This window comes from Martes martes (genome assembly GCF_963455335.1).
Source record: "Martes martes genome assembly, chromosome: 10".
Classification (NCBI taxonomy): domain Eukaryota; kingdom Metazoa; phylum Chordata; class Mammalia; order Carnivora; family Mustelidae; genus Martes; species Martes martes.
Genome location: NC_137898.1, coordinates 87,425,125 through 87,442,163, shown reverse-complemented (window position 1 = coordinate 87,442,163; position 17,039 = coordinate 87,425,125). Strand labels below are relative to the sequence as shown.

The 17,039-nt window shown below is 39.8% G+C and overlaps 1 protein-coding gene across 1 annotated transcript in view; it reads left to right on the top strand.

The window, feature by feature from the left end:
* Positions 1 to 348: 348 nt before the first annotated feature.
* The window catches only part of LOC308350929 (beta-galactosidase-1-like protein 2), a gene marked incomplete at its 5' end in the record, with an annotated part of 61,626 nt that continues 44,935 nt past the window's right edge, over positions 349 to 17,039 (top strand). The window contains 4 exons of the mRNA XM_080816374.1: positions 349 to 439; positions 1,573 to 1,735; positions 2,460 to 2,657; positions 14,735 to 14,803. Of these exons, the coding sequence (XP_080672500.1) occupies positions 349 to 439; positions 1,573 to 1,735; positions 2,460 to 2,657; positions 14,735 to 14,803 (521 nt within the window). The remainder of the gene's footprint in view (positions 440 to 1,572; positions 1,736 to 2,459; positions 2,658 to 14,734; positions 14,804 to 17,039) is intronic.

The window sequence follows — 17,039 nt, the reverse complement described above, 5'->3', positions numbered from 1 at the left end:
GTACATTAGTATTGCCCAGAGTTTCAGATTCTGTAGGTCCAAAATGGGACAGAGTATCTGCGTGTTGATAAGGCTCTCCCACACCACACTTTGTGAGCCGCTACTCCCAGCTGAGTTACTAGCAGTAGGGTAGGCAGGGTAAAGGAAAATGGTCCTCCTCCTCCGGGATGTAGACTGGCCTTGTTAGGCATTCCCTACAGGGGGAAAAGGATATTCCTCATCTGTGTCCTCAGCACCTAGCACCGGGGGACTGTGGTGAGAGAACGCGTGCTGAAGCGACCCAAAGGGAGGAGCTGTGGTCGCTGTGGAGAGGAGGACACCCCTGCCCCCAAACTGGACGCTCCGGGAATGAATCTCCTGCCGTGGCCCAGCGAGTGTGCCAGTGGCTCTGCTGAGCCGGCTTCCCTCCCGCAGCGCCGGGCCTGGGAACGCCGCCTAAGTGGGTCCCAGCGAAAGAAAAGGGGCGGAGGGGCAGGTGGCCCCGAGTCAGCACTCGGGGTTAGCAGTGCAGGACTGGGGGGAACGGTTGGAAAGCCGTCCGCACTCCGCTGACAGCGCTCCTCAACTCTTAGCTGTCACAACCGACGGAGTCCCCGAAGGCCAGAGTCGGCCTCTGGCTGACCAAGAGGGCACAGAGGGCCCGCTGAGCTCACTGCAACGGCCGCACTCCTCTCTGCAGAGTCGGGGCTGCGGCTTATCAACCCCCCGGGCTCGGGGGCTGGGGGTGGATCATTGGAGGGCAGGGAGAGTACACCGGGAAGGATGTGCTTGGCTGGGGGTGGAAGCCGTTCTGCTGTGGAGCGGGGGCGGGGGTGGGGGAGGATCTGCCCGGGGCGGGGTGGGGAGCGGGTCAGCGGAGAGTGAGGCCTGCGGGGAGGAGGGGGGGCGGGCTAGTCTGAGGTAGGGGAAGGGCGCGGGAGTGGGAGGTTACTGCCGGCGGAGGCTACCCCGGGAGGAGCGCGCAGCCGGCTCTTTTCCCGCTCTGTCCCCCGCCTGGCGGCCGCTACCGACCTAACGCTCCGAAGTTGGGGAAGGAGCAGTCCCGCCCAGGGTAAGGTAGGCTCTGGCCCGAGCGCCCACCGGAGCACCCACGCCCGCGACAGCCCCGGGGCCTCTCCGCACCTCCCGCGCGGTGGCCTCTCCCAGCGCTGGGCCCTGCAACCCAGCGCCGGGTCAACCCAGACAGCCCCTCGGGTTTCCTCACTTTCTGGAATTTTTCTCTAGGCCCTTCGGTCAGGTTCCCTGGAGATTCTGCTTTGTCCCGTCTGTCTTCTCCCCGGAAATCTCTGAGCGTCGTCTGATCTCAGTCCGTCTCCCCGGACTCTTCACGCCCACAGAAAAGAGTCGAGTGGTGCCCAGGGGGTCTGTCTTCTCTAATCCCTGGGCCCCACCCTCTTTTCCATCCTATTTCCCTACAGAAAACGGTTGCTTTCTACCCTCCCAACTCTGCCTAAGGGAGTTCTCAAGAAGCCCATGATAAAGCTGAAGCCTATGGAAGGGACACAGATGTTTTACCGATTGTGGCGACTCCTTTGTTCAGAAAACATTAGTTGAGCACTTGCTGTAATTCAGGCGCTGCTCTGGGTAGCGAGCATCCAGCCACGCCCCATACAGAGCGCCTCCCCACGCTAAAAGCTGCGCAGCGCAGCGCCGGGACTGGGCTAGGCTGCCCTGGTTCTGCCTACATCGGACTCATAGAACTTTTGATACCTAAGGAAAGAGCATTTGCCCCCGGGTGAGCAGCATAAAGAAGATCAGTAGCCACACGAATGCTGAGTGTGTTCTGGGAGCTAATTAGATGGCGTCCTACAGTAGCAGAGAAGTAGAAAATTGGGATGAGGGTAGAAATTGGGACCCGGCTACAGAGAGAGTCCTACATTCCAGTGAGTGTTCTCTGATAAGCAGCAAATTATTAGGGTTCATTCCTTACTAGTAGAAGGTTTCTCACAAGTTTTGGAGAGATTATATTCTATTCTGTGAAATTTACTGGACTGAGGCTTGATCTTCTCTAAAATGTAACAGGGGTCAGAAAACCCAGTTACTATCAGGAGGCTCTTCGTTGCAGCTGCCCCCCCCCCCCAGTCTGTCGTGGGTCCTGGTCCTGCCTTCCAGTGAGGCCACTTCTGTGCTGCTCACCGACCTCTGCAGGCAAGGCCTCACTCAGCTCCCACCTCCTTCTCTGCCTCCAGGATGTCTGACTTCAGTTCTGTCGTCTCTGTTTAGCATGCTGACCTTTTTGTTGAGACCTGTGAGCATCCTGTACCTGTCTTCAGGGTTATTGGTAACAGCTCATTTTGGAGGAGACTTCTCACCCAGGTATGTTGGAGAAGGGTTGGGAAGTTCTCTTCGCACTGGAGGCATGCCTAGGGCCCCTGAAGGAAAGGCCTTTTGGATTTGCCCAAACTGTGTACCACATGGTAACATCTTGAGGACTTCACACACCTCCTTTGTCCTTGCAGGATGAATCAAGTTTCCCTGACTCCCTCCCACATAATAAATCGCAACGTGGGTCTGAAAGTTGAAGGCTCAAGCTTCACACTAGATGGCTTTCCTTTCCTGATCATAGCAGGTACTATTCACTATTTCCGGGTGCCCAGGGAGTACTGGAGGGACCGCTTGCTAAAGCTGAAGGCCTGTGGCTTCAACACTGTGACCACGTGAGTGTTGGCATCTAAGTAATTAGTTCAAGAATTTATAGTCTGAATTTCTAGCTCTGAGACTTTATTAGACCAGTATAAGGGTTGACCTTTTTTGTATTTTCTTCATTATTCTTAGGATGTCTGAGTCTCCACTTGTTATCACAAGAATATCCATTCTGTGGATAGAGCCTACTCTGATTGCTCTGAAAGGGCTCCCTTTAAACAGGCTGTGGCCTGCATGTAGAAGTCTAACTTTCAAAGGCATTTGTCAGTACAGATGGATGTAGGTCAGTGGTCCCTAACTACTGAAGGAATTTAGGCACAGAGAGCCTCTCTCCTCCTTGGATATCCTCACTTGCTATAGCAGTGATGAGTCCTAGGATAGAATTCTGTTCCAGAAACGTTGGTCTTTGAAGATAGTTTTCATTGAGAATCAGGCATGGCAAGTAACAAATTATCCTCATTCTACAAGCTGAAATTAACAAAAATTAGTAATTTCTTTCTAGGCTTCAAAGCTTGGAAAGTACTTATCCATTACTGTTTTGATATCAGTTTTAGCTGTATTCTCTTTTTCAGTGTTTTGATTTTTAAGATGTAGGTTTAGAAGAAAAAATATTTGATTGGAATTTGATTTGGTGAATGATGGAAGTGATATTTATTTATTTATTTATTTATTTAAACTTTTTATTTTTTATAAACATATAATGTATTATTAGTCCCAGGGGTACAGGTCCGTGAATCGCCAGGTTTACACACTTCACAGCACTCACCATAGTACATACCCTTCCCAATGTCCATAACCCCACCACCCTCTCCCGACCCCCCTCCCCTCAGCAACCCTCAGTTTGTTTTATGAGATTAAGAGTCTCTTATGGTTTGTCTCCCTCCCAATCCCATCTTGTTTCATTTATTCTTTTCCTACCTCCCAAACCCCCCACATTGCATCTCCACTTCCTCATATCAGGGAGATCATATGATAGTTGTCTTTCTCCGATTGATTTATTTTGATAAGCATAATACCCTCTAGTTCCATCCACGTCATCCTAAATGGTAGGATTTCATTTCTTTTGATGGCTGCATAGTATTCCATTGTATATATATACCACATGGAAATGATATTTAAAAGCATTTACCCTCTAAACTGTCATAATGCTTTTTACACTTCACATCAAATATTTTTTTTCCTTTTCATATAGACATTCTTTTTAAAGGAGTTTTAGGTTCACAGCAAAATTAAGCATAAAGTATAGGTTGTTAATTAACAGTGGCCACTGAGAGTTTTTATTATGAATGGTGTTGAATTTTGTCAATTCTTGGATCCTGTCTTCATTTCCTATAACATTAATATCGTAATTTTCTTCCTGAAACATACTTTTGCCAGATATGGAATTTGTAGGTGTGTGATATTATGCGATATAATGAGAAATATATATTTAGTCTTCATTCCCAGTTCTGCTGCACAGCTCCTAAAATACCTGGACTTTCCTGAGTGAAAATGATCAGAAGAGCATTTTTTGTTATTCATAACAAAACTTTTTTAAGCATGTCTGAATTTATGTTAATGAGGTAACTTTTGGAAAGCCCCTCAGGATGAGGAAGAACTGGTTGCCAGGGGACCAAACTGTGTGATTGGAGAGTTGGAACTTTCAGCATCTGCCCCTACCAACTCTGACATCTGGAGAGGGGAGAGGGGCCAAAGGTTGAGTTAATTACCAATAACCAATGATTTAATCAACTATTCCTACATGATGAAGTCTCCATAAAGCCCTAACTGACAGAGATTGGCAAGCTTCCAGGTTGGTGAGCAAACTGAAGTGCTGGAAGTGTAGTGTGCCCAGAGCAGGCATGGAAGCTCCATGTACCTCTCCTATACTTTTTCCCATGCATCTCTTCTATCTGTTCCTGAGTTGTATCCTTTATAATAAACTGGTAAAGCTAAGTGTTGCCCAGAGTTTTGTGAGGAGTTCTAACAAATTATCAAACTCGGAGAGGGCGTCATAGGAACCCCTGATTTGTAGGTTGTTGATCAGAAATACAGGTGATAACCTGGGACTGGTATCTGAAATGGAAGAGTGAGGGAAACATCATGTGGGACTGAGCCCTTAACCTGTGGGGTTGTGCCAACTGAAGGCAATTAGTGTTAGAATTGAGTTAAATTGTAGGACACCTGGTTGGTATCTGCTAGGAATTGAAGAATTGCTTGGAGTGGAAAAACCTACGTATCTGGTGTCAGAACTATAGTGGGACAAAAGTGAGACAAATTTTCCTTGAAACTGGCAATTCTTGTAGCACTTAAAAAAATATTGTGCTACTTCCTTCTGGCCTCCATAGAATAGGGTTATATTCCATTCTCATAATTGACTATAATTCCAAGTGGGATTCCTCTATAAGTAATGCATCATTTCTCTCTGGCTGCTTCCAAATTTTTTCTTTTATTTTTAGTTGTCTTTCTTTCTTTCTTTCTTTCTTTCTTTCTTTCTTTCTTTCTTTCTTTCTTTCTTTCTTTCTTTCTTTTAGTGTTTCCATAAAAAAAGACTTTAATTTTTAGAGTAAGTAGTTTTAGATTCAAACAAGATTAAGAAGAAGGCACCGAGATTTTCCATATAACACCAGCACCCACCAGTGCCAGGATTTACCTCATTGTCAATATCTCCCATCAGAGTGGTCAACAAACCTACACTGACACATCAGCAATCACCCGAAGTTCATAGTTTACAGTGTAGTTTACGTTTGGTGTTATATATTGTATGGGTTTGGACAAATGTATAATGACACGTATCCACCATTAATAACGCCATAGAAAACAGTTTCACTGTCCTAAAAGTCCTGTGCTCCACCGTTCATCTTCCTTCTCCACTAACTCCTGGCCATTGATCTTTTTACTGTCTCCATAGTTTTGCCTTTCCCAAAATGTCATGTAGTTGGAATCATACAGTATGTGGCCTTTTCAGATTGACTTCTTTCATATATTAATATGCATTTAATTTTCCTCTTGCATATACTTTCATAGTTTGATCAGTTACTTTTTCAGTGATGAATGATTTTCCATTGTGTGGCTGTACCGTGTTTACTTATCCATTTACCTATTGAAGGACATCCTACTTGCTTCTGAGTTTGGGCATTTATGAATAAAGCTGCTATACATAGTCTATGTGCAGGTTTTTGTGTAGCCATGTTTTCAACTCATTTGGGTATATACTTAAGATTATATGATAAAAATATGTGTAGTTTTGTAAGAAACTGCCAAACTGTCTTCCAAATTGTGTATATCATTTTGCATTTTTTTAAAAGATTTTATTCATTTATTTGACAGACAGAGGTCACAAGTAGGCAGAGAGGCAGGCAGAGAGAGAGGAGGAAGCAGGCTGAGCAGGGAGCCTGATTCGGGGCTGGATCCCAGGACACTGGGATCATGACCTGAGCCAAAGGCAGAGGTTTTAACCCACTGAGCCACCCAGGTGCCCCTCATTTTGCATTCTTATTATAAGTGAGAGAATACATCAAAAAGAGAGTTCCTATTGCCTCATAGCCTTGGGAGCATTTGGTGGTATTATTGTTCCAGATTTTGGACATTCTAATAGGTGTGTAGTGGTATCTCGTTCTTATTTTAAATTGCGATACCCTAATGAGATAACATGTTGAGCATTTTTTCACATGTCCATTTGCCATTTGTATAGGTTTTTGATGGGTTGTCTGTTCAGATCTTTTGCACATTTTACTTGCATGTTATTTTCTTATTGTTGAGTTTCAAGAGTTTTGTCTATTTTAGATAATAGATCTTTATGAGATAAATCTTTTGCAAGGGTTTTTCTCCCAGTCTGTGGCTTGTCTTCTTATTGTCTTGACAATGTCTTTTGCATAGCATATGTTTTTAATTTTTAACGAGGTTCAACTTAATTATGTCATGCAATGTGCTTTTAGTGTTGTACCTAAAAAGTCATTGCCAAACTCAAGGTTATCTAGATTTTCTTCTATGTTATCTTCTAGGAGGTTTATAGTTTCATACTTTACATTTAAGTCTATGATCCATTTTTAGTTCATTTTCATGAAGGTTATAAAATCTGTATCTACATCATTTTTTGGTGTGTGCATTTTTTTGTTGTCCTGTTGTTGCAGCACCATTTTTAAAAAAGACTACGCTTTTCTTTTTACTGTATTGCTTTTGCTCCTTTGTCAAAAATAAGTGGACTGTACTTCTTTGGATATATTTCTACATTCACTATTCTGTTTCCTTGATCTACTTGTCTGTTCTTTCATCAGTGCCACACTATCTTGATTGCTGTAGCTTAATGGTGAGTTTAAAAGTTGGATAGTGTTATTTGTCCAGTGGTTCATTGCTCTTATGTAGGAAAATGATTAACTTTTGTATATTAACCTTGTTTTCTGAAATCTTGCTATTGATCGCTTAGTAGTTCCAAGAGGGTTTTTTTTTTTTTTGTCTTTTGAATTTTTTTTTCAAATATTTAATTAATTAATTAATTTGTCAGAGAGTGACAGAGTGAGAGAGAGAGCATGTGCCCAAGCAGGGGGAGTGGCAGGCAGAGGGAAAATGAGCCTCCTGGAAAAGGAGCTGGATGCAGGACTTGATTCCAGAACTCTGGGATCAGGATCTGAGCCAAAGGCAGCTATTCAACCGACTGAGCCACCCAGGAATTCCTCTTTTCTGTTTCTTAATAGACAATGTCATCAGTGAACAAAGAAGCTTTTATGTTTGTCTTCCCAATCTGTACACTTTTTATTTAATTTCTTGTTTTATTGCATTAACTAGGCTTTCTGGTACAATGTTGAAAAGACCAGAGATAGGAGAAACTTCTGTTTGTTGTTGTTGTTTTTAAATTTTATTTATTTATTTGACAGAGAGAGAGGGGGGAAACAGGCTCCACACTGAGCAGAGAGCCCGATGTGGGGCTCGATCCCAGGACCCTGAGATCATGACCTAGCTGAAGGCAGAGGCTTAACCCACTGAGCCACCCAGGCACCCAAGCTTCTGGTTTCTTATGATTAAGTTTGTTGTTAGCTATAGGTTTGGTATAGCTATTCTTTATGAAGTTGAGGCAGTTCTCTTTTCCTAGTTTACTGAGAATTTTTTGTCATGAATGGGTGTTGGATTTTCTCAAATGCTTTTTGTGCATCTGTAGGTAAAATTATGTGAGTATTTTCTTCTTTAGCCTGTTGATGTGATGTATTGTATAAATAATTTTTCTGTTCGGGTCTTCAGTTGACTGGATGAGCCCTTTCCCATTAGGGAGGGCAATCCATGTTACTCAGTCTACCAGTTCAAATGTTAATCTCTTCCAGAAACACTTATATACTGTTTGGCCAAGTGCTGGAGCACCTGATTGCCCAGTCAAGTCAACATGTAGGATTAACCATTACATCAGCTGTCTCTCATTCTGGTTTTTGGGACAGCAGTTTTCCCTGTGTCCTCTCTTCTCTGATGGATTAGGAGAGTTGTTGCTTTTCAACAGGTTCCAGCTTTTCAGCTTTGTTCTTATTGTGAGGATGGAAGTGACAATTTTGAAGCTCTTTACCTCTTGGATCAGAAAGCAGAAGTCCTTTCGATGCCTTCTGTAAGTTAATGAAAAACTTGCTCACTTTTTCTTGTTTTCCTCATTAAAAGTTTTGGCTGAAATTACCTACTGCCTTTCTGGTAGTAAATATTCTCCATTCCTTTTTTCCTTGTTCTTCTTCATTTAGTTTTATTTTAAAGTAAAATTTGATTAAAGTTTAACATTTGGCATATAAGAGTTTAGCTCAATGAAATTTGGTAAAGTGAACATACTTCTGTAACCAACCCCCAAAGCCTTGTAGTACACCAACATCTCAGAAGCTCTCCTATTCTCCTTACAGTCATGACCTTCCACCAAAAGGTAACTACTCATTATTCTTGGCCTGTTTTTGAGTTATTGTAGTTTTCTTCTATAATTTCTAATTTAATAAAATTTTATACTTTTATTCAAATAGGCAATTTCTATTTTTTAATAAAAATTTCCATGAACTAGAGTTAGAAATTTCTTTGTAAACAATTTTGGCATTATATTCTGTAAGCTATTTTAATATATTTTACCATATTAGTTCTATTTCTCTTGAATTTCCAATTTCTCATGCTTTATTTTCCTGGTTTTTTAAATCATTTTTAAGCTTTATTGAGGTATAACTGACAAATTAAATTATAATGGATAATTAATTAGCTAATTAATTAATTTGCATAGCATAGTGTATTTAATGTTCCCCCTTTTGGAGACAATCTGTAGGTTATCTGGTACTTTGGTACAAAAAGGATTTGGTCCCATATCTTACTGGCTTAGGACACTGAAAGACAAATAAAGTTGGCAGCTCAGACATCTGTGGGCTGGAGTGGAGTAGGAGGTGGATAGGGAGATAATTTAAGATAAATGAGCAGAACTTGGTTGTGGGCTCCAGTTCTTGTTCACAGAGGTAGTTTGTCCTGGGTGGATGCTGGGGCAGCTGAAGGCACCTTTTAGTCCTCAGGCTGGGTAAATGTTGCTGGGGCGGCTCTCATTTGCTCAGTCTGCCAGCTCATTGCTCCAGAACCACAGCTGGATCTTTCTCTGGGTCCTTTCCACAGAGTTCCTGGTATGGATGGTTTTCTTGCTGATGTGGACGATAAAGTCTCCACAGTGGTGCCAGGGGTGGGCTTAACTGAGTTGGTGTGGACCATGTTGGGGCCCTCCTAGACGATGGCATTGTAGGCCATGATCATTATAGGGCCAAGCTCCTGTAGCTGCGGAGGGCTCAGTAGAAGTGTTCCTCTGCAGGCTATAGGTCATCGTAGTGCTCAGCAAGGATGCTCTCTGGAACCTGCAGCATCTTTATCCCCAGCTTGAAGCCTCTTCTCTCAAAGTCCTGGTCCTTTCCCTGATGAGTTACTTTCACATCCCATGTGGCTTTGCTCTGACCAAAGTCCACTCTCAGGTCCAAGAGGACCCTCCTGAACTGAGGTGCACGAGTAGGCTCAGCCTGGGCAAGTGGGCCACATATATGCCCCATAGTGGGATGCACCTGAAGAGGCCACCTTGCCCCTGGCTGAACACTGTTGAGTAATATTCTTCTTGGTTTTGGAGCTCCCATTCCCCCAAAGGGAGCAACTGTAACATATTTAAAGTATACCATGTGATGATTTAATATATGTACACATTGTGAAAGAATTCCAACCTATAATCCACTTAGTTAACACATCCATGACCTCACATATTTATCTTTGTTTGTTTGTTCTGGTGAGAACACTTAATTCCTACTCCCTTAACAAATTCAGTTACACAATATAGTATTATCAATTATAGTTACCATGTTATACATTAGATCCACAGACTTTATTCATCTTATAATTGAAAGTTTGTATCCTTGTACCAATCTCTCCCCATTTCCCCTTCCCCTCAGGCCCTGGAAGGCACCACCATATTTTGTTTCTATGAGTTAATTAAAAAAAAAAAGATTTTATTTATTTATTTATTTAATATTTTCTTTTCTTTCTTTTTTTTGGGGGTGTGTGTGTGTGTTTTTTTAAATTTAATTTAATTTAATTCTTTTTCAGTGTTCCGAAATTCATTGTTTATGCACCACACCCAGTGCTCCATGCAATAGTGCCCTCCATAATACCCACCACCAGACTCACCCATTTTATTTATTTATTTGAGAGAGAGAGAGAGAGAAAGAGAGATTGAGAGAATGAGTGGAAGGAGGGGCAAAGGGAGAGGCAGACTCCCTGCTGAGTATAGAGCCCCCCTCCAATGTGGGACTCTATCCCGGGACCCTGGGATCATGATCTGAGCCAAAGGCAGATGCTTAACTGACTGAGCCACCCAGGTGCCCCTTTTGTTTGTTTGTTTGTTTGTTTTTGCTTTTTTAAAGATTTTTTAAAGTTTTTTTTTTTTAAGATTCCACATATAAGTGATACTATCTAGTATTTGTCTTTTGCTGTCTTTTGTTTCACTTAGCATAATGCCCTCCAAACTGATTTAAATTGTTACAAGTGACAGAGCTTTCCTTCCTTTTTTTTAAAGGCTAAAAATTATTCCTGTGTATGTGCATGTGTTTGTGTTTCACATTTTCTCAATCCATTTATCCATCATCAGACACTTAGGTTGTTTCCATACCTTGATTAGTGTGAATAATGCCACGATGAGCATGGGAGTACAGATATTTCTTTGAGGTAATGATTTTATTTCCTTTGGCTGTATACCCATTTGAAATAGGATTGAATCATATGATAGTTCTACTTTTAGTTTTTGGAGGAACGTCCATACTGTTTTCCACGGTGGATGAACCAACTTATATTTCCATCAACAGTGCTATAAGTATTCCTTTCTTTCCACATCCTTACCAACCTTTGTTATATCTTGTCTTTTTGATGATAGACATCCTAACAGCTGTGAGGTAGTATCTCATTGTGGTTTTGATTTGCATTTTCTGATGATTGGGGATGTTGAATATCCTTTCATGTACATGTTGTACATTCATGCATTTTCTTTGGAAAAAATGCTTATACAGCTTCTTTGCCCATTTTTTAATTGGATTATTTGTTTTTTGCTCTTGAGTTGTGTGGGTTCCTTGTATATATTGGATGTTAACCTCTAGTGCTCGCTTCGGCAGCACATATATTGGATGTTAACCTCTAATCAGCTTTTGCAAATTTCATTAGATTTGCAGGTTTGTAAATATATTCTTCCATTCCTTAGGTTGCCTTTTCATCCTGTTGCTGGTTTCTATAACTGTGTAGACCTTTTAGTTTGAAGTAGTCTGTCTTGTTTATTTTTGTTTTTATTGCCTGGGCTTTTGGAGTCAAATTCAAAAAATCATTGCCAAGATTGATGTCAAGGAGCTTACCCTTGTTTTTTCCCAGCACTTCTAAACACTTAGGTCTGTAATCTATTTCAAGTTAGTTTTTGTGTGGTTTGAGATAGAGGGCTAGTTCATTCATTTGCATATATTTGTCTAGCTTTCCCAACACCATTTATTACAGAGACTCTTCTTACCTCATTATATATTATTGACTGTTTTGTCATAAATTAATTGACTATATGGGCATGTGTTTATTTCTGGGCTCTCTATACTGTTCCATTGACCTATATGTCTGTTTTTATGCCAATTCTATACTGTTGTGATTACTATAGCTTTATAATATAATTTGACATCGGGAATTGTGATGCCTCCAGCTTGTTCTTTCTCAAAATTACTTTGGCTATTCAGTGTCTTTTGTAGTTTCATACAAATTTTAGTTTTGGTTTTTTTTTAAATTTCTGTGAAAAAAGCTGTTGTAGCTTTGATAGAGATTGCACTGAATCTGTAGATTCTTTTGGTTGGTATGGGCATTTTAACAATTATTAATTCTTCCAATCCTAGAGTATGGAATATCTTTCCATTTATTTTTTTAAAAGATTTTATTTATTTATTTGACAAAGAAAGAGATCATAAGTAAGCAGAGAGGCAGGCAGAGAGAGAGAGATAGGGAAACAGGCTCCCTGCTGAGTAGAGAGCCCAATGTGGGGCTCTATCCCAGGACCCTGAGATCATGACCCAAGCCGAAGGCAGTGGCTTAACCCACAGAGCCACCCAGGTGCCCCTATCTTTCCGTGTAATTATGTTGTTTAATTTCTACATATTTGTGAATTTTCCAGTTTTTTTCTCAAAATTGATTTCTATTTTCAGACTATTGTGGCAAAAAAGATGCTTGGTATGATTTCATTCTTCTTAAATTTATTAAGACTTGTTTTATGGCCTAACATGTGATCTATCCTAGAGAATGTTCCATGTGCACTTGAGAAGAATGTGTGTTCTCTGCTGCTATTGGATAGAGTGTTCTATATATGTCAAATAGGCTCATCTGGTCTAATGTGTCATTCAAGTCCAGTGTTTCCTTATTGGTTTTATGTCTGGATGATCTACCTGTTGTTGAAAGTGTGGTATTGAATTAAATCATTTTATAAGGATCCTGGATTCATTTCCAAAGTTTTTATGTAAAGTTCTATATCTAAATTCTTAAATTAAATTCCTAATTTGCTCTCTTTTTTTCTGAGTATATAAAGCTATCACTATAGAGTCTTAAAATTCATACTTCCATTTTACTCTTCTTATCCTTTGTACTGTATTGTGCCATAGGCTTTGTTTTTTGTGAGCTACAGAATTCATGATACATTATTATTTTTCTGCTTTGAACATCTAGTTACATTTGAAAGGAATTTAAAGTGATAAAATATCTTTTTTATTTACCACATTTTTACCATTTTTAGTGCTCTTCAAGTCCTTTGTATAGATTATAATTTCCATGTGGTATTTCCTTCTGTGGGAGGACTTCCTTTGACATTTCTTGTAGTGGAAGTCTGTTAGCAATGAATTCTTTTAGCTTTTGTTTTTTTGAAAGTTGATTTTTTCATCTTCTATTTTGAGGGATAATTTCACCAAGTATAGGTAGAATTCTAGGTTGATATGGTTTAATTTTGTTTTCGTTTTTTAATTTCAGTATCTTAAAATGTTTCTTCATTGTCTCTTGACCTGCACATTATCTGATGACAAATCTGCTTCTTATCACACCCTCCCTTTGTTTGCTTTTAAGATTTTCTCTCTTTCTTTGGTTTTTAACAATTTGATTGTAATGTGCTCAGGAGTAGTTTTTTTTTTTCTAAATTCTGCTTGTGGTTCACTGAAATTCTTGAATCATGTAGGTTTATAGATTTCATTAAATGGTAAGATTGTGGCTCTATTTCAACTACTATTTTTGCCTCCCCCTCTTTTATCCAATTCCATGTATGGTAGACTTCTTGGTAAGAAACCATAGATCACTGATCCTGTATTCATTTTTATTTTTAGTCTTCCTTTTTTCTACTTTCCATTTTGGATAGTTTCTTTTGTTCTGACCATTTATTCTGTTGTATATACTCTGTTATTAGTCTCAGCCAATATGTTTTTAATTTCTGCTATTAATAGTATCAAGTATTTTTTATTGCAGATGCTATTTTTTAAAATTTAGAAGTTCCAGGGGCGCCTGGATGGCTCAGTGGGTTAAGCCGCTGCCTTCGGCTCGGGTCATTATCTCAGGGTCTGGGAATCAAGCCCCGAGTCGGGCTCTTTGCTCAGCGGGGAGCCTGCTTCTCTCTCTCTGCCTGCCTCTCTGCCTACTTGTGATCTCTGTCTGTCAAATAAATAAATAAAAATCTTAAAAAAAATAAATAAGATTTAGAAGTTCCATGTGAGTCTTTTTAGTATCTTCTATTTTTCTCCTTATTGTGGTTATGCATTCCATTACTTATTAAAGATATGGTACATATTTGTTATACCTTTTTATATTTTATTTTTCTGCTAGTTTCATCCTATATGTCATTTCTGGGATTGTTTCTATTGCTTGATTTTTTTTTCTGTTTTGTGTCACATTTTTCTGATTTTGCATGCCTAGTAATTTTCTTAATGTATCTCAAGTATTGTGAATCTTGTATTGTTGATTGCTGGATTTCATTTTATTCATTCAAAAGTTCTATAAACTTTTCAGCTCTTGCTGGTTTCTGTTTTATGGTTAATGGTTTTTCTTTTTTGCCATTATAGATATGGATTTAAATTTTCATTAGTATTAAAAAAAGGAAATTTGTGGTTCAACCCCAGAGGGTGTTACATATATATTTATCTACCTGAAGTTCAGCATCAAGGAACAATATTGGCTGCTTGGATCTGTACTGGGGATTTGAAGGATGAAATTTTTTTTTTAAAGATTTTGTTTATTTATTTGACAGAGAGAGACACAGCGAGAGAGGGAACATAAACAGGGGGAGTGGGAGAGGAGAAGCAGGCTTCCCGATGAGCAGGGGGTTCCATGCAGGGCTCAATGTGGGGCTCATCCCAGGACCCTGGGATCATGACCTGAGCAGAAGGCAGATGTTTAATGACTGAGCCACACAGGCTCCCCTGAAGGAGTAAATTTTTAAGCCAATACAAAGTTCACTCACACACAGAGTCTTGGCTATTGAAATCTTCAATTTCCTTCACAGTAGAGATAGCCCAGGTGCTATATTAAAACTGGAGGAATCAATATGGAATAAGGTCAAATAAGGTAAAATATTTTTATATTTCTCTTTTTTCCACTGCAGGCATATTCCCTGGAACCTTCATGAGCCAAGAAAAGGCTGGTTTTATCTTACTGCAAACCTGGATTTCATGTATGTCTTAGTGCTGTGGTTGCTTCTTTCTATGGATTGAAGACATAGGGGTTAGACTCTGGGATCAGATGAACAAATGCACCTTACTTTCTGTTTGGGAAATAATCAGGAAGCTCTGATAATTCTGTTCCCTGGTTTGAAGCTCTCTTGAGCAGTGAATCTGTTATTTGCAATAGAGCGTAGACCTTAGTGTTTTTGGTGTATTTTACTTACAGTGTGGTTTAGAAAGTCTGTATCTTAAGTGCTGCAGTTTTAATCTGTTATGAAGAACCTGCTGTCTCAGTTATAAGAGGATATTTCTGGACTATAGTTTACAAGATTTCTAGGATATAGCACAGAGTATGCATGGTCCCCAACTTACAATGTTTTGACTTACAATGTTTTGACTTTATGATGGTACGAAAGTGATATGCATTTAGTAGAAACTGTACTTCAAATTTTGAAATTTGGTCTTTTTTCAGGCTAACAATATATTGTACTATACACTTTTATGATACTGAACAGCAGCGGCTAACTATAGTTCCCAGTCAGCCTTGCAATCATGAGGGTAGACAGTGATATACTTACAACCATTCTGTACCTATACAGCCATTCTCTTTTTTCATTTTGAGTATAGTAGTCAATAAATTACAGGAGATATTCAACACTTAAAGAGGCTTTGTGTTAGATGATTTTGCCCAGCTGTAGGCTAATGTAAATGTTCTGAGCACATTGTAGAGTAAGTTAAACTAAGCTATGATGTTCAGCAGGTTAGGTGTATTAAATACTTTTTTTTACTTACAGTATTTTCAACTGATGATGGGTTTGTTAGGATGCAACCCAATAGTAGTAAAATACATGTAGCAAATCTTCAGGAAGATCTATAATTGTTTATTCAAAAATATGTATTAGCTATCTGCTAGAGTTTAATTGTCTTTGGTGCAGGGATAGATAGATAATACCCTGTACTGTCAAGACTAAGGGTTCTTTATAGAGAAGGAGACAAATATTATACTAAAACCACACAACCCAATTCATGGGAACAGATCAGGAAAGGTAACAGTGAAGTTATAGCTGAAGTAATTAAAATGTTGAGTAGGAGATTGCTAGAGGACTGAGTGGAATTTCAGGAAGAGGGTCCAGCAAGGGCAAAGTCAGAGATGTGAGAGAACATTTTTAAGTTAATTAAGGTGATGTTAGCTGCTGTAACAAGTAAGCTTCAATGTCTTTAACAATAAAGATTAATTTTCGTTTAAGTAAAATCTAAAATAGGTATTCCTGGTAAGCATTTTGTCTCTCTTCCAAGAAATAATTAAAAGATTCAGGATCTTTCTATATGTGACTTCACCATCTTCTTCATATAGCTTCCAGGCTGCTACACTTATCTGCATCAAGTCAGCGGTAGAAGAGAGAGAAGGGAGAATCTTTTTAGGAAATCAGAACACATTGCTTGTGTTCACATTCTGTTGGCTTGAAGTCAGTCACATAGCAACACCGCCTCAATGCATGGGAGGCTGGGATACGTAGTTGAGCTGTGTGCCCAGGAAGAAAAGGGAATGGCTTTGGCGATTAACTTTCTGCCATACGTTCTATTTTCTGGGAACTGCAAATAATGCTGTCTGGTTCTCCTATTAGTTTAACTAGAGAGAATGCCAAAAAATGAAACTGAATAGATAGTAGTAGATAGTAGAACACGGCTTGCCTTTATATTTACTATGCTTCACCATTTGGAATCTTTTCTGAAGTCATTGGGAGTCATTTGAAGAATTTTTTTTTTAAAGATTTTATTTACTTATTTGACAGAGAGAGATCACAAGTAGGCAGAGAGGCAGGCAGAGAGAGAGGGAGGGAGAGAGAGAGGGAGGGAAGCAGGCTTGCCTCCCAGCAGAGAGCCTGATGTGGGGCTTGATCCCAGGACCCCAGGATCATGACCTGAGCCGAAGGCAGAGGCTTTAACCCACTGAGCCACCCAGGTGGCCCTCATTTGAAGAATTTTAATTTGGAAAGTTTGTATGTACATTTAGAAAGTTTGTGCCAGCAGTATTTTAAAGAGGCAGAATAATATAGTAGTTGATATTTCATTTCTGGAAGCTCTCTGTCTGATTGTACTTTTAGTTCTTCCATTTACTGAGAATATGACCTTTAGGAAGCTCCGACTTATTTAAGCTTTTATTTCAAGCTTTATTTAAGCTTTTTATTTCATTGTAAAATGGAGATGATATTGATACTTATCTCATTGAACTGTGAAATAAAATAA